The sequence below is a fragment of the Budorcas taxicolor genome, chromosome 5 (assembly GCF_023091745.1).
Source record: "Budorcas taxicolor isolate Tak-1 chromosome 5, Takin1.1, whole genome shotgun sequence".
Lineage (NCBI taxonomy): Eukaryota > Metazoa > Chordata > Mammalia > Artiodactyla > Bovidae > Budorcas > Budorcas taxicolor.
In genome coordinates, this window is record NC_068914.1 from 157,271,697 (window position 1) to 157,289,869 (window position 18,173).

At 48.3% G+C, this 18,173-nt stretch overlaps 1 protein-coding gene across 2 annotated transcripts in view; it reads right to left on the reverse strand.

Moving 5' to 3' along the window:
• The window catches only part of ARFGAP3 (ADP ribosylation factor GTPase activating protein 3), a 51,898-nt gene extending 33,936 nt beyond the window's left edge, over window positions 1–17,962 (reverse strand). For both annotated transcript variants that reach the window (XM_052639696.1, XM_052639695.1), the window contains exons 1-4: window positions 17,835–17,962; window positions 10,259–10,377; window positions 2,754–2,826; window positions 51–182 (exon numbers count right to left, since the gene is read on the reverse strand). In XM_052639696.1, coding sequence (XP_052495656.1) covers window positions 51–182; window positions 2,754–2,826; window positions 10,259–10,377; window positions 17,835–17,903 — 393 coding nt within the window. In that variant the 5' untranslated portion in view covers window positions 17,904–17,962. The remainder of the gene's footprint in view (window positions 1–50; window positions 183–2,753; window positions 2,827–10,258; window positions 10,378–17,834) is intronic.
• Between the last annotated feature and the right edge of the window lie 211 nt (window positions 17,963–18,173).

The window sequence follows — 18,173 nt, forward strand, 5'->3', positions numbered from 1 at the left end:
TTTCGGTTGAAACGAACCTTCGGAGGATGGAGCCCCGCCCCCGTGCTTACGTCAGTGCCGTGCTTCCGGGTGGCCTGGGAGGCCAGCCCCTTGATCCTCTCCTTGTAGAGCTGGGCGGCACGGCTGTTGTACTTGGCGTTGGTGTCATTGGTGTCACACCCGTGCTGATGGAAAAAGGAAGACTGCGGAGGAAAGGACTCGGGTTAACGGCAGGGCTGCGCTAAATCCAACAGGGTGACCAAAACCATTACTGCACGCCATGAAGGGCCATTTTGAAAATACTAGTGAAAACCAAAATAATTTAAACCGTGAAAGAGTTTTATAACATTTTTCCTTGTAGAAGGAGTAACACCTTCCACAGATGTAACATTAATATTCTGGTAAAAGCAGACACGAGACGTGCCTCGCAGAATGAAATAACTGGGCCCCCGATGCTCCACTGGGGCACCGCCATAGCTCTGAACGTTATCTGAGCGCACACTTTCAACTCAGGACTGCACCTAACTCGTGCGATCGACCTTTAGCGTCGAGTCCTACTAAATTGGAACTTTCTTTTCTTTTCTTTGCATCTATATGAGATGATTTATTTATGAGTTTAGGCTCTGCCGTGTGGCTTGCAGGATCTCAGTTCCCGAACCAGGGACCAAACGTGCGCCATAGCAGGAAGCACTCGGAATCCTAACCACGGGGGCTGCCTAAGTGGGAATGTCTGATAAACCAGTTAAGTAAGAGCCAAGCTAACCCTCTCCTTGTTGAGCACTATTTCCTCATCGGTGGAGACCACAGCACAGACAAGGTGCTGAAGCAGGTACTTAGACAGTTAGAGCACTCTGCTTGCAGCGCCTCTGAAGGATCTCTGTGCAGACATGAATTACAGCATGCACAGCTTAATTAAAGCAGGTGTTTTAAAAGCCTGTGTGAGTGATCCTTTTGTGAATTCAGCGGGACAAATAACGGCACTGGGCGCCCACAGGTACCGGGTCCTGTCCAAGTTCTTGGTGGATACCATCACATCAAACCCTCATGGGCACACTCTCAGACACATGCTGTTTACAGATGAGCCAGAAGCAGAGAGGTCCAACAAGGTGCCCAGCGTCACACAGGCTAGCAAGGCGCAGAGCTGGCATTCAAACCCAAGCTTCTGCTCGAGCTTAGCGACCACCACTGACCTGCCCCCTCCACTCCCCCACGTCAGCTGGCTGAGACAGGAAACTGCTCTCTGGAGCTGGGCGGGGACCCTACAACCTTACGAAGGTTTGGAAACAGGACAGAGACTATCGAACCCACAGTATTAACGTGAAGAACAAGTTTGTAGACATAATGAACATGGGCATGGTTTTCTAATCACATGCTTGAAATACTGAAGGCTTACACTCTCAACAGGGGAATGTTTCTTGGAAAGTGAAAAAAAAGACTTAGTTATTACCATACTTTGTAGCCTTCCAAAGATCACCCCTACCTGTCAAAAATCATAGTCCTTGGTATTTAATTTCTCTCACTAGGGAAAACTAAATCCAATTTAAATTTAAAACAAGCTAACTGATGAATTTAAATCTCATTTTTCTGCTTAGGGAACAGTAATGAAGAAAAAGGCCGAGACACTGATCCAAAGGAAACCGGTATTTTGAAAATTATTCTTTTAGATTGACTATTTTAATTTTGAATATCTAATTGAAGCTCGATATAAATTGTACTTGAAATGGACACCAATTTGATTTCTAATACTTTGAGTATTTATTTTTATTTATTTACTTGGCTACACCAGGTCTTAGTTGCCACACATGGGAGCTTCACTGGGGCATGTGGGATCTAGTTCCCAGACCCGTGATCAAACCTGGGACCCCAGCATTAGGAGCAAGGAGTCTTAGCCGCTGGACCACCAGGGAGGTCCCTTTCTAAAAAAAAAAATGCATATACATTTATTTTTATTCACTGATTTCTAATACTTTGAACATTTAATGGTATGTCTCAAGGAATTCTACTTACTCAACCTATATCACTTTGGCATACTGCTATAAGCATATAATGGTATTTTATATAAAGGGAGATTTTGCTGGCTAGATTCGTAAGGCTGCCAGTTTAGTGTTTTAGAAATCAGATATATTGAATTTGAAAATGAAATTTAAAATCGTTGAGGATCCTTAGCTAGGTTTGTAAATGGGGTTAAGGAAATTTGCTCTTTTATTACAAGTTAATCGAACACTTCAAAAACTACTTTTACAGAGAAATTACTAAGTTTATAAATTGACACATGATATTTACATACTACATTTGAAGATTTGGAAAACGGCGTTTTTTAATTTGTAGATTTAATAAATAAAATTGAGATAAAAGAACCTCGAAGCATTCCATCCAAGTACAAAAGACACCCGCAGATATTAAAAAACTGTATTATCACAAAGAAGCCTCCCAGTTCCTCTGCACCATCACTCCTGTTTCCTTTTTCTTCCAAGCACTACCACCTGTTGCCTTCCTGGTTATTTACTTCTTTACTTGCTCTCTGTCTCTGCCGGTAAGGGAGGCGTCTCAGTCATCTGTCCATCACTGTATCCTAGCCCAGGGCTTCTTGCTTATCAGGCTTCTAAGAGATCTCTGGATAAACAAGCCATCTGGGTCACCCAGCTCATAAGCCCACCACGCCTCCCCACCGCCCAGCAGTGCGTCCTGCACTCTTACATGCAAACGCTGACCTTCTTTACGGGTGCGACACACACGTGTACAAGAAGAAACCGAGAGATCTAAGGTGGACTTACTGCATTCGCATTTCCTCCAACTTGCATGCATCGCAATTGAAACCAAGACCAGTTAGAATCCAACTCTGTAGATCTAAGTGGAAAAAAGTATTTCGAAATGTTAATACTGTTCGTCCCCAGAAGCAAGCCACTCGACTCTTGAGAATAAGGTTTCCTCAGCCTGCAGGATCCTGAAGAAGTCTAAGTTTCCGTTAACAGTGACACATGCTTCCGGGATGCTGGGGCTCCCGGGAATGACAGCCGGTACAAGCTGCTCCTGGACCCTCTCACCCTTCCTAGAAGCCAAGGCTCCGAAAAGCGATGTACCATTTGGAGTTTTTCCAGGTCAGCTATTGATTTGTCCAGTTTGACCCTTAACAGCAGCCTGGAGGATTCTCACAGTCTTATCAAGTAGAAGGGACCCGCTCAACATCACCACCATCAGGGAGGGGAGAAAACCCAGGATTTAATGTTGCTGAAGTGAAAACTGTGTGCTTTCTATCGCCACCATGCCTTGTACCTGACTTGTTTATAATCTAAGAGCAAGGCAAAAGCAGTAACCATAGTCCCTAACTATAAAAATTTACCAAGCGATCTCTGTAGACAATATTAGAAATCTTTCCATTGAATCCATAGACAAAACAAGGCTGCTTAGAGCATAAACACAGAGCAAAAAACAAGGCTGTCCCTACATGCAAAACACTAGCTTTTCCCACACTAACTGGTAAGGAATGTGGGCATTTTGAAATGGGTATAGGTTGAACCTCCATCCTTTACTAATGGGCAAGGTAGAAAGAAAAGAAGCTCCATATTCATCAAAAAAATATCCTCTTATGCTGCCTTTCCTGTTTCTCTTATTTCTCTGCCTATTGGTATTGTTTAACTTTTGTAAATATTAGGACGTTATTTTGAGGCCAATAGCTACCTTAAGATTAATACGAATACATATTATCATTAAATATACATAGGACAAACTGACTTCATGGTAATATATGAAAAGTAAAAAATTAAACCCTACTTTATAAGAAACAGATTTCTTATAAAAGACAAAAAAAAAATCTTTCTTTGGAATCTGAATACCAAGCAAGGTGATTAAATTATGTATATTGTTCTGAAATTCTTTCTCAGAAAGACCTTGCTTAGTCACCACATTTTCATGAACTCCCCCAGGTTGAGTTAGGTGCCATCCCCACCTCTTGGGACACAAGGTGGCAGTCAACAGCACAATCTCTGGAGGGAGCTTCAAAGTGCAAATCTCTACTCTAACTACGAGCTGCATGGCCTTGGGGAAATCACTTAACCTCTCTGCATCTTACTTTCCTCGTCTGTAAAGTAGGGATAATTATAGTAGTATCTATTTCACTCTTAAATGAAATTAAATGAGCTAATATTGGAAAGGTGCTGGCTCACAGTCAATACCATATGGCTAAAATTCTCATCGCCACCATCATATAGTCACAGCATCACTGTCACCACCATCATCATCATCACCATCACCACCAGCATCACCAGCACCACCATCACCACCAGGAACACCAGCAACACCATCACTACCACCATCACCACTAGCACCACCATCATCATCACCACCAGCACCATCACCACCAGCACCACCATCACCACCATCACCATCACCAGCACCACCAGCACCACCACCACAAGTACCACCATCACCACCATCACCACTAGCACCACCATCATCTTCACCACCAGCACCACCATCACCATCACTACCACCATCACCACCATCACCATCACCACCACCATCACCACCAGCAGCACCACCATCACCACCAGTACCACCATCACCACCAGCACCACCATCATCATCACCACCAGCACCATCACCACCAGCACCACCATCACCATCACCAGCACCACCATCATCATCACCACCAGCACCATCACCACCAGCACCACCATCACCATCACCAGCACCACCAGCACCACCACCACCAGTACCACCATCACCACTAGCACCACCATCATCATCACCACCAGCACCATCACCACCAGTACCACCACCATCACCACCACCATCACCACCATCATCACCACCAGCACCATCACCACCACCAGCACCACCAGCACCATCACCACCACCAGCACCATCACCACCACCAGCACCACCAGCACCATCACCACCAGTACCACCATCACCACCAGCACCACCATCATCACCACCACCAGCACCATCACCACCAGCACCACCATCATCATCACCACCATCACCACTAGCACCACCATCATCTTCCCCACCAGCACCACCATCACCATCACTACCACCATCACCACCATCACCATCACCACCACCATCACCACCAGCAGCACCACCATCACCACCAGCACCACCATCACCACCAGCACCAGCACCATCACCACCACCAGCACCATCACCACCACCAGCACCACCAGCACCATCACCACCAGTACCACCATCACCACCAGCACCACCATCATCATCACCACCAGCACCATCACCACCAGCACCATCACCACCAGCACCACCAGCACCATTACCACCACCATCACCACCATCATCACAACCACCATCACCATCACCACCATCACCATTACCACCACATCACCACCACCATCACCACCATCACCATTACCACCACCATCACCATCACCAGCATCACCAGTACCACCATCACCACTAGCACCACCATCACCACCATCACCAGCACCACCAGCACCATCACCAGCACCATCACCATCACCACCATCGCCAGCACCACCAGCATCACTGTGGTGACTCTGTTGCACTGTTACAAGCAGCAAGCTACAGGGGACAGGAACACCCCATATTTTTCTCTCAACTCCTAGCACAGGCACATACTAGGTACCTCGCTTTAAATATTTTTAAAAGTCCTAAAATTGAGGCTATAAGTACTCAGATTTGCTAACCTACCTCACAACTTTTAATCATAAACTATCTTAAAAAAACACACACCAAGTATTTCATTTTTTTTATACAAAGGTATTTGTATTTTATTTATCTATTTTTGGCCATACCTCATAGCATGTAGGATCTTAGTTTTTGGACCAGGAATCAAACCTGCACCCCTTGCACTCAGAGTTTTAACCACTGAACCACCAGGGAAGTCCCCAAGCCAAATATTTCTGTATCTATATTTCTTAGAAATAAAAGGAAGAACTGATTGTGTTTAAACTGACCTGACAGAGATTTTCTCTGCCAACATTGGAATTTCAGAATAAAACGTTGATGGTACTGGACTCTGAATATAGTCAACCTTAAGAGGCCACTCGAACTGCTTGTCAGTTCCCATTCCTATAGGAGGAGGTGATTCCCTGTAGGTTGTATCTCACCTTTAATTTACATTAAGAGAAGTGGAAAAGGCAAGGGTCCATGACAGTGCTAATAAAAAGGAAAGCAAGAGAAGTTGGAGAATTAGTGTCACTTTAACAAAATAGCTTCTGTTACCAAATTAGGTCAATGGAAAAACAGGTTTCCCACAACTTCTGTAATCCTTATATGTCAACACATAACTGCCTTAAAAACTGCATGAATTAGCTTCACTGATGGCTGCTGTAACCAGTATTTTTTTTTGTAAGTAGAACATTTAAATGGATTTCAGAAACTTATGAAATCAGAACAAATCTCACAAATAAACATGACAAAGTTATCATGTAATCAACAATTTTAAGTGGAGTAAATTACACCATAACTAGTAATCTAGACTCTCACAGACAAGCCCAGCAATGGCTTTCAGGCAGCCATTTGTTTATAACTGGCTTGATGGGCTAATTCAAGGTCACAGGAGATGCTGCCTTTCTAAGCTAACATAAAAAGGTTCTCCTCTTGCGTCCACTAAGCCGGCACCCAGATAATTCAGATCTGATCACTGTCAACAAGCTGGCGGCTTGCCACGTGCCAGGATCCATGCGAGTTCGTTCGCTCACTCCTGCCAAAGCCCTAGGAAGAGTATAAGCCCTCTCGCCTCCACTTTCAAGGGAAGAAGACGGAGACACAGAGAGGTAAGGAGCACACCCGGAGCTAGTAAGGGATGGCAGCAGGATTCAGACCCCCGGCAGCCAAGCTCCGGCGTCCTCACTCTCAGGGCCCACCCAGCACTGCCTCGTGAACCTCGGGGCACCCACTGTGCCCAGGCCCACGTCAGTCTTCCCCTCCCAAGTGCACCCCTCCTGGGCCTCAGGAGTATAACATTTCAGCTCCCAGCCTGGCAGTCAATCAAGACCCTGCCAAGGTCACAGAGACCTTCCCCTCTGAATCTAATGTCTCATCTTCCTATGCATTAAAAAATAGCTACCAGACATTTCACTTTTTTCCGTCTCTACACCTTTTCTTTTGCTTATTTATTTGGCTGCTACGGGTCTTAGTTGCAGTGGCAGCGGTGGTGATTTAGTCGCTAACTCACGTCCGACTCTTGCGACCCCAATGAACTGCAGCTGGTCAGGCTCTCCTGTCCATGGGACTTCCCAGGCAAGAATACCGCGGTGGGTTGCCATTTCCCTTCTCCAGAGGGTCTTCCTGGCCCTGGGATCGAGCCCATGTCTCCTGCACTGCAGGCCGATTCTTTACCACCGAGCCACCAGGGAAGCCTCTTAGCTGTGACCTGTGGGATCCAGTTCCCCGACCAGGGGTTGAACCTGGGCCCCCTGCACTTGGAGCACAGTCTTAGCCGCTGGACCACCAGAGAACTCCCTCTGGACTTTTTCTTACTGTCGGAGTGCTGCCCTCCTTGCCTCTCCATTATCAAAGGCGCACCAGGCCTTTGAAGTTCGCTGCGACTGCTACTTTCTGTTTAAACTTTGCCTAATTTTCCAAGCAGAAGGAGATGCTGTTTCTATCAGTGCTCTGTATAGACCACCTTACTATTTACGTTGTATTTGTAGCCCCAGCCCAACTACGGTGACGTGAGGCTGAGACCCCCTGCACCGCCCATGGCTTGTGAAACACTTAATGGTGAACTAGAGAAGAAACAGAGCCAGAGAGGAGCTGGGGAGGCTTGGTGTCGCAGGCCCTGGGGGCAGAGCTCTGGGCCTGGGGTGGGGGGTGGGGAGGGGGCGGGGCCACACCAGGTCCATGCTGCTGGCGGCTCCCTGCGCAGTCGGCCATTTCTGCAGATGCCTAACCTCCCTTTCCCTTTTTGCTTGGCAAAAGCCAGAGTTCATGATTTTTTCCTTTGCAAACTTATTGACTTAAAATTCTACTTAAAAAAACCCCAAAACATAGCTCTTATTAAATAAACATTCCACCCACACCAAACTGTTAATATGTTCATGCCCAGGAAATGAGACTCTGTGTGTGTGTGTGTGTGTGTGTGTGTGTGTGTGTGTGTGTGTGTGCGCACACGCATGTGATGTGTGGCTGGTTCGCAATGGGAGAGAAAAAAGAGGGAAGGGAGTTCTAGAGGAGGGACTTTCACTTCCTACTCTAGGACTGTTTGGATTATTTCTTCCCAATGAACTGTTTGTAATTTTTTTTTTTAAATCAACGAAAAATGTTTAAAGAGCAGCCCTCCACCCCTGAAAAAAAAATCCTTAAATACCCTTATCATCCTTGACTTTCTCCTGCCCAAATCCTCGAATGCTGCCCTCAGTTATACGTACAGAGATTTTTTTTTCCCTTAATGGCTGTTTTTGAATCATCTACAAGCATCGTGATTCACCCGGTTATATTTATCTAACTTTTCCAAGGGTGGTGATTAAACCTGCAACAGCCCAAAGAGACCCTGCTGTCCAGTCTCGTCAGGCTCTCAGTCAGCCCTTCCCTCAGCTGGGGACACGTCAGAAAGCCACCTCGTTTCCTGGGATGGTTTAAACTGGCAGTGTGCTGTGTGGTGGGGAAAAGGGAGGGCCCGCTCTGGTGGGTGGGGCCGAGCAGAGAGGAGGAGAGCCGCTGGCACACGGAGTCTGGGCATCTGGAGCTCTGGGCAGAGTGGGTCACCATGTGTTACCTGGTGACAATCGACCTGGGGGGGAAAAGTACACGCAGATACACTTGCCGTGGCAACCACACCCCTCCACATTTGAGAAAGATACGAGGACCGGAGAGTGTGTTAAAAAATATCCTGCATCTAAGGAACAAGAAAGTATAAGAAGAACACACAAGAGAATTCCCTTCCCTAAATCATTGCCTGTGGAGTTAGAACAGCTATAATATTTAACGCATTCTGCTCCCATGGATGGAGGAGCCTGGTAGGTTATAGTCCATGGGGTCTCGAAGAGGCGGACACGACTGAGCAACTTCACTTTCACTTTTCACTCTCATGCACTGGAGAAGGCAATGGCAACCCACTCCAGTGTTCTTGCCTGGAGAATCCCAGGGACAGAGGAGCCTGGTGGGCTGCTATCTATGGGGTCACACAGGGTCGGACACGACTGAAGCGATTTAGCAGCAGCAGCAGCAGCTCTTATAAACTGATTTCTGAGAAAAAGAATTCATGAGAGCATATAAAGCTTTTTAGGTTAATATAGTAAAAAATTATAATATTAATAGGTTAGTCTACGGGAACAAATACTCTTTGTGGTAATCATGTTGTAGGATCAATGTAGTCCTTAAGTCCTAACAGGCAGGGAAACAGGTGAACTGACTGGGGGAGGCCAGCCATGGGGAGATCTGAGCCACAGGGGTGCCCTGCAGAGGCAAGGACTACTTGAGTGCACGTCCTGTTTGGCTTGCAAGCCCAGAGCCTGCCTGGGGATCCTTATCTCAATGTATTTAACTTCACACAAGGGCACATCCAGCTTCCCACTGGAATGTGGGGTACCTTTAGTATCCACAAAGGCCCCATAGAGGGTCAGAGTAGAGACAGGTAATCCCTAGAGGAGCCCAGACAACACATTATGTGCAGGTTAAGAAAAAAGGCTTCACACTGCACACATCTTTCATACAACAATCATTCCCTCCAGCTCTATTAATGTCCTTGGGAGCCTGAGCTGTTGGATTATGCTAGAGGCGAAACCCAGCTCCGAGGGTCCCCCTGACTTAAGTAACTATAGCTGAAGGAGTGATGGACAGACAGAACCCCCCTTCACCCAGGAGGGGTCAGAGCAAGACTCCCATGTGCTGCTAATTATCAGAAGGTAAAAAAGGAAAAGGGGGCGACAGAGGATGAGACGGTTGGATGGCATCACCGACTCGATGGAGATGAGCTTGAGCAAAATCCAGGAGATGGTGAAGGACAGGGAGGCCTGGTGTGCTGCAGTCCGTGGGGTCGCAGAATCAGACACGACTGAGCGACTGAACACAACAACAAAGGAAAAGGACCCTAGCCCCTGGGACCCTGCCTCAGACCCTAGATTCCGACTGTGTCTTCAACACCACTGCCTCGGCTCTTGGGCCGGGCTCTACAGAACAGCAGCTGAATAGAAAATTACTCATTTTCCCAGTTTACTCAGTTACCGATAGATTTAAATCTCCATGACTCGACCTACCTCTCTTGTTACTTGACGGCAAAGCAAACGTAAAGGAAAAGGGGAGAGAGACCCATGGAACATTGTACTCACCCCCGCCCCCAGGAGAGAGGCCCCCTTACCGGATGAAACTCAGGTGGACGCCCAGGGACCGGTGGCCCCCTGAGCAGTCGATGCACAGGAATACCCCGTAGGTGATGCTGGCCCAGCTGGGGTTCTTGGCACCACAGTCAAAACACACCTGAAAGAAAAGTTCAAAACTCAGTCACCAATTGATTCTTATTGGCCAGATCAGCCATCCTATAGGACAGTAACAGGATTTGGCTTGAAAACTGCTTAAGCCTCACAATTTAAACTGATTATTAGAGGGAATTCCTTGGTGGTACAGTGATAAGGACTCAACGCTTTCACTGCTGGGCCCTGGGTTCAAGCCATGTTCAGGGAACTAAGACCCCACAAGTGGTGCGATACAGCCAAAAATAAATTAATAAACAAACTGACTACTAGAAAAAAATCTCACCTCGATTTTTTTAAAAGGCTCAAATTTCTACTTCATTTATGATGATATTATTATAATACACATATTATATAAATATAAATATTAATACAATGCATTAATTACATAATAAATTACATGTTATTGTATATCTATTATAACACGTCCCTGGTGGCTCAGTGGTAAAGCATCCACCGGTAGTGCAGGAGACGCGGGAGATACGAATTCCACCTCTGGGTCGGGAAGATCCCCTGGAGGAGGAAATGGCAATTCCGGTATTTCTTGCTGGGAAAATCCCATGGACAGAGGAGCCTGGTGGACTATGGTCCATTGGGTCACAAAGAGTTGAAGAACACATACAGGTTATTATAACACTCAGCGGTATGTGTAGTGAACTCAGGTGTGTTTATCATCTCAAATACGACGCATGCATGAAGCATCAACAGGGCTCCTCCCCCGTCACGTGAACAAACACTAGACAGGAATATCCTGCTGGAAACGTCCAACGCCTTAGTCTCCTGGGCAGTGGCTCTCCACTAGATGGCAGGTGTTTAGGCATGTTTCTTTCCTCCTCAACCAGAGGAGGCAGACAGCGTGGTAGCCAGACTCCAAGATGCCCCTGGGATCCTGCGCTCCTGGTCCTAAGTGAAGCAAAGTTGCTCAGTTGTGTCCGACTCTTTGCGACCCTATGGACTGTAGCCCACCAGCCTCCTCCATCCATGGAATTTTCTAGGCAAGAGTACTGGAGTGGGTTGCCATTTCCTTCTCCAGGGTGGGGCTTCTCTTGTGGCTCAGCTGGTAAAGAATCCATTTGCCATGCGGGAGACCTGGGTTCGATCCCTGAGTTGGGAAGATCCCCTGGAGAGGGGAAAGGCTACCCACTCCAGTGTTCTGGATTAGAGAATTCCATGGACCGTATAGTCCATGGGATTGCAAAGAGTTAGTCGGACACACCTGAGCGACTTTCACTTCACTTCACTTCTCCAGATCTTTCCGACCCAGGGATCGAACCAGGTCTCTCGCATTGCGGGCAGATGCTTTACTGTCTTGGAGAAGGCAATGGCACCCCACTCCAGTACTCTTGCCATGGAAAATCCCATGGACGAAGGAGCCTGGTAGGCTGCAGTCCATGGGGTTGCTAGGAGTCAGACACGACTGAGCAACTTCACTTTCACTTTTCACTTTCATGCATTGGAGAAGGAAATGGCAACCCACTCCAGTTCTTGCCTGGTGGGCTGCCGTCTATGGGGTTGCACAGAGTCGGACACGACTGAAGCGACTTAGCAGCAGCAGCAGCAGCTTTACCATCTGAGCCACCAGGGAATCCCAAATCCTGGTCCTAAACCCTCATGTAATCTCCAGCCTCACTCTGCCCAGGAGACTTGTGTGACCAATGATACGGCAGACGTGATGGTGCGTCATTTCTGGGTTCGGTCCCAAAAGGCCCTGCGGCTTCCTTTCTCTCTCCGGCTCCCTCTGCCCTGGATCCCTGGCTCTGGGGGACGGCAGCTGCCATGTCCAGAGGTCACTGGGCAGCCTAGTGGAGAGACCCACGTGGGGAGGAACCGAGGCCTTCAGTCCAACAGCCAGTAGGAAGCGGAGGCCGGCTGACCGCCGCGTGGGTGAGCTTGGAGTAGAAGCCCCAGGCTTCAGTGGCTGCAGCCTCATGAGAGGCCCTGAACCTCCAGCCTCAACGATGACGCAAGTCGCCAATCTTCATCTGATAATAGGAGCACAGACACCGTGCTTGTCATGGAAATTAGTACTACTGATTAATTAGAGTCGGAACAACAGGACTGTTAAGAATTCCACTAATAATAGAACTGTTTTCCAGGAAAGAAAAAAAGAAACCCATATTTTCGCCAGCTGAGCCCCCTCTCCCCGAAGATTCCTGGCCTTCAAAAGCTGTGTGAGACGAGTTGTGTTTGTTGTTTTAAGATGCTGAGTTCTGCAGAGGATACTGATATGGAGAGCTATCGCTGCGTGGAACGCTGTGTCCTTCACGACCTCTGCCCCCTCCACTCTCTGCAGGCCACTTTTATAACAGACACACAGCTCCCGCCCACGCAGCATGCCCCCTCCTGCACAGAGGGTGCCTGGCACTCCTACGGGGTCCTGGGGACCCCTCCTCCCTCATCAGCACAGAGCCCAGACGTGGTGAGAGCTCAATCAATGTTTTCTGTGTAGTTTTTTTATTTCCCACAGAGCCTGAAAAATAGTGATGTACCCACACTTAGCATTCAGTAAATATATTAATCAAATGAACAATTTGTAAAAAATAGCACCAGCTCAAAAATTATCGCCAGCCCCCTCAACACTGACTGGAGTCAAACATTCTTCATCTAATAATGAGACATAAAAGTATTCTAAAATACACAGTGCTTGTCATGGAATTAATATTTGTAATGAATTAAAACCAGAACAACAGAATAGTAAAAAATTCCAAGAATAGGAGGTTTTTTTAAAAGATCCCAAATTTCAGATATGCTTTTCAGGCAGAGCCCCCTCTGTGAAGATTGTTCCAACTTTAACCATGAAGAGAGATCTGGCTTCTGGCCTCTTGAGGGCAATACAAGTGTGAAAACACACATGGATTTTCCAAAGCCCTTCACGGTGACAGGTTCACATGAAGCCTATGGGAATAGTGGCAGAGGGGTGACAGTAGACATGAGAGACACCGGTCATTCACTTCGGTGTTTGTTGATTGCCTGCTGTATGACAGATGCCGTGGCAGAGCCTGACGTATTAAGAAATGGATGGTGGCACTGATTCCACAAACACTTGCTGAGTCCCACCCCCTTCCCCCCAACAGGCCACCAATGTAGGAGAAAAGCATGCATGTTAAGCCACTTCAGTCATGTCCAACTCTTTGCGATCCCATGGACTCGAGCCCGCCAGGCTCTTCTGTCCGTGGAGGTTCTCCAGGCAGGAATACTAGAGTGGGTTGCCAGGCCCTCCTCCAGGGGATCTTCCCGACCGAGGGATCAAACTCAAGTCTCTTGTGTCTCCAGCATTGGCAGGTGGATTCCTTACCACTAGGACCACCCAGGACATAAAAATGAAGATGCCCCGGGGTACCAGCCATTAGAGTAAGGAATCCCTTCTAGTGGGCTGCCACATAGTGGGACTGACTCTGCCAAAGGTGCCATCCCCCTGCGAGAGGCCACTGTAATTCCTCATTCACTCAGCCAACAGCTGCCACTATCGGGAAGCCCCTGGCACACACGGAGTGACATGCAAAGGTGGCCTGTGAAGCTCACAGCAGTCTAGGAGTTCTGGCAGGAAAGACAACACTAGTTATAATGCTGAACCTCAGAAAGCAAGGATAGGATGCAAAGTTTTCTAGACACAGTACAAGTGGCATTTGGGACATCAAGGATAGAGTCTAAAAGGGCAGTAGGTGGCAAAGGCCTGTGCAGGAAAATGGCCCTGTGCAGGGAGATGCAGGGGCTGGGAGCACACAGCCCAGAGCAGGCAAGTCCAAAAATCACTCCCGAGGTGGCTACAAGGCTGGCTGTGAAAAGACAGCATCAGGGTTTTTAACAAGCGGCCTCAGCATCTTCCTGAGCTACCAACTAAGAATGTAGCTCCATGAGGGCTGGGGCCTTACTCGCTTGAGCTGAGCTCTGAGCATTGAGCCTGATACAAAGCACGGACTAAATGCAAACACAGGTGGTTGAAGAGCTCCTGAGCCAAGACCGTGACCTGTGGAGGCTAAGGTCAGAGGGCAGCTAGAAATCCCAGCCTGGCTCTCACAAGTGCTGCCTTGGTTCTCCTGCTGGAACAGGGACTCCACTGTGCTTTGATACGCAGCCGTAAACCAAAATGCCAAAGAATCGATGCTTTTGAATTGCGGTCTTGGAGAAAACTCTTGAGAGTCCTTTGGACAGCAAGGAGATCAGACCGGTCAATCCTAAAGGAAATCAACCCTGAATATTCATTGGAAGGACTCGATGCTAAAGCTGAAGCTCCAATACTTTGGCCACCTGATGCAAAGAGCCAACTCATTGGAAAAGACCCTGATTCTGGGAAAGATTGAAGGCAGGAGGAGAAGGGGACGACAGGATGAGACAGTTGAATGGCACTACTGACTCAGTGGACATGAATTTGAGCAAACTCTGGGAGATGGTAGAGGACAGGGAAGCCTGGCATGCTGCAATCCATGGGTCACAAAGAGTTGGACACGACTTAGCAACTGAACAACAATGACAAACCAAAGTGGAGATATGGTTTTCTAAGCAAAATATCAGCTCTTATGGTAATAAAAATAATTTTACACTAGTAGTTTGTTTTGTCTTGTGTGAAAATAATAATTACTATAGAAATCACAGCTAATATGTTTCATGCCAGGCATTGTTGCTGGTCAACAGAATCTTTCTAACAACCATATAAGAAGGCACTTTTCTTATCCCCATCAGGGCCAGCTTCTAGGCGAGTGTGTGGTCCATGCATTCACTCACACGGGGCCCTCATGGCACGCAGAAGGGCCCATGAGTGGTTAGTGCTCTGCTGTGCCATCTTGAAATTCTTAATACTTTTCCAACAAGAGCCCTCAGTGTTCACTTTGCATGTTTCAAGTTACCTGCAAAGATTATAAAGCCACTCTTCATCCCCATGTTAGAGAAAACTAAGGAAGTACGAAGTGAAGGGTCATAGCTAGGAAGTAGTATCAGAGGGATGAGAGCCCAGACAGGCCGTCTGCCCTCAAGCACACTCTTCACCCCTTCACTGCGCTGCCTCTCTCCAGACCAGGCAGCCCTTGAGCTGTCCTCTAGACACAGGACCACTAGCTCCAAAAAGGCAGCAACCTGTCCCCTTCCCACCGGCGCATCCTCAGTGCTTTGCAGTGCCCGGCACACTGCAGGTGCTTCACTGGTATTTGTTGAATGAATAACTCAAACCATCAATGTAACATCAAGGAACAGCTGAGATGGGAAGGATTTCACAAACTAGAAAACTGACCCTTTGAGGTAAACCTTTGATCCAGAGTAAATATTCACCATACACAGACAGGGAGAAGTAGGATGCCACATTCTAAAAATAAACCAAAGTGTTTTTAAGTACCTTTCCTGTGTCATGTGTCTTAGAGCTCTTTTTAACCTTCTCGTTTTAAAAATGCTGATTAATTCTTCCACATCATTATAACTAGTTTTCATCTTGGCTTAGGTAAAGGTTTATTGTGCGTGTGTGCATGCTAAGTCGCTCCAGTTGTGCTCAACTCTGTGCAACCTGATGGACCGTAGCCCGCCCGGCTCCTCTGTCCATGGGCTTCTCCAGGCAAGAACACTGGAGTGGGTTGCCATGCCCTCCTCCAGGGGATCTTCCCAACCCAGGGATTGAACCCAGGTCTCCCACATAGCAGGCGCATTCTTTACCAGCTGAGCCACAAGGGAAGCCCAATGGTTTATTACTAACAGTCTAATAAATAAAAAGTCTTAGTCAAGGAATGTAGTGCCACACCATGGAACACTACCATAAACTATTTTTGCTCAATGCTTTTATTAGCCCTACTACAGAATATACACTTTTTTTTACAGGTGTGTTGTTCATAATTAAAATAATAATATTCAAAAATAGCTGATATGTATCGATGGCCAGTATATCCAGGTACTACTCGAAGTGTTTTTCTTGGATTTTCTCATTTAATTCTCACAATAACTCTCTAAATTAGACTCGGCTCATGCCCCATTTTCAGATGAGGGAAAAAAGGCACAAAGTGGTCAAGTAATCTGCCCAAAGTGACAGGAAGTCACAGGGTCTGCACAACAATTTATAGGCAAGCCCACACATGTCCTTCAAAAGCATTCTTGGTATAAAAACACTGACTTCTTCTTTAAAAGGGGCACCTTCCTGTAGATGAGTTCAGTCAATGGGAACATATGTTGTCTTTCTGAGATAAACCAGACAAAAATACATGGTTTCTACTCTGCTAACTCTAGACCCTTATCTTGTCTAGTTTACAGCAACCACTCTTTATAAACAGATTCACGGAAATTTGAAAATCAAGAAAACAGCAAAGAAATCGGCACTGGAGAATTCCTGGAACCTTTCTCCGCTGGTCTTTCTAACATTCATCAGATATCACCTCCAATAAATGGCTTCCTTTCGTATTTCTCTTAGGCTATAAAAATACTGGCTCCCCTCCACCTGGACTGAAAGACATCTACATGTTGTAAAACTCTGGGACTTTCTGTGCCATCCTGTCGAGGCTCATGACCATGCTGGTTAACAGCTGTTCACTTTGGAGGTGGCAGTGGGGGCCAGGCAGAACAGTCACGGAGAAGAGGGGAGAGTCCATGCTGACATGACCGGCCTTTGCACTGGCCAGGTTCCACGCCAACCTGTGATCCTCACCATGGGTATCATTTAGCCTGATGCGTCATCCCATCTGTAGCCAGTCGCAAAAAGTGCTAAGAGTCATAGGGGTGGGAAACAGCCCATGAGATGAAGAAAAAAAGGAAAACTCCTATCTCCAAGGAGACCCAAAGGGAAGGAAGGGAAAGAGTCTCTGCGGGGCTTTCTTAGCAAGAGAGCTCCAAGTCACTTAGCAGCAACTACTTAGCAGCTTCATGAGACACGGAGATTGAGGCTCCCACCAAAGGACACAGGGCACCAACCAGCCTCCAACTGGCGCCTCTGGGGAGACTCAGAGGTGAGCTCGAAGGTGGGGAGGGGGCATGTTCAGCTTGCCCAGCGCTACCAGCTGGAGTTTCTGACCCGGTGCATACTTCCTGGCTGGGTCACAGGTGCCCTGCGGGGCCCGCCCCCAATCGCGGGAGCCCCATGTACGCCCCCCTCCCCTCCATTCCTCTCTCAGGTCGCCCCTAGTTCTCTCAGGAACACAAGTGTCCACTCTGCTGCCCCCTCAAAGCCCCCTCTGCCTCCCCGTAAGCTCCCAGGCCCCGTACGCCCCTGGGACCCCCAGATGCTCCCGCCTCCCGCCCCCAGGACTTCCCAGGTGTCCACCCAGCCTTGGACATTGGCGTGCGCCCCCTCCCCCGCCCCTCCCTTGCTGAAGCGGGGAGGGCAGCGCACCGACCGGACCCAGGCCAGGCCCAGCCTTTGCGGCCGCACAGTGCGACGTGTCACACAGGCCGGGCCGGCTCCTCCTCCCCGCGGCCGCGGCCACTGGCGCCGTAGGGGCCGTCCGCGGGATCCCGCAGGGATGCCAGGCGAGCCTGAACACTCCTGGCGGCCGTTACCTTGTTGGTGGGCACCGAGCGGAGGCGCTTGAAGATGGTCAGGATGTCTTGCTTGCTGGGGTCCCCCATGATCACCCAAGAACCGGGGCGCAGCTGGCCCCGCCAACCGGGAAGGGCAGAGCTGCAGCGGTTGCAGCCTCCCGGGGGTAGACGCCAATCGAGGGGCGGGGCTGCCGGGGAAGATCAGACCCCCGCCTCTCGACGGCCCCGCCCTGGCCCCGCCCACCGCCGCAGCGCACGCGCTCCTCGCGTTGCTCGCTCAAATCCCGCCCCAGCGCGGCATGCGCATGCGTAGGGAAGCTTGCGCGCCCCCAGGCCCTTACCTGGGTTTTGCTCTGG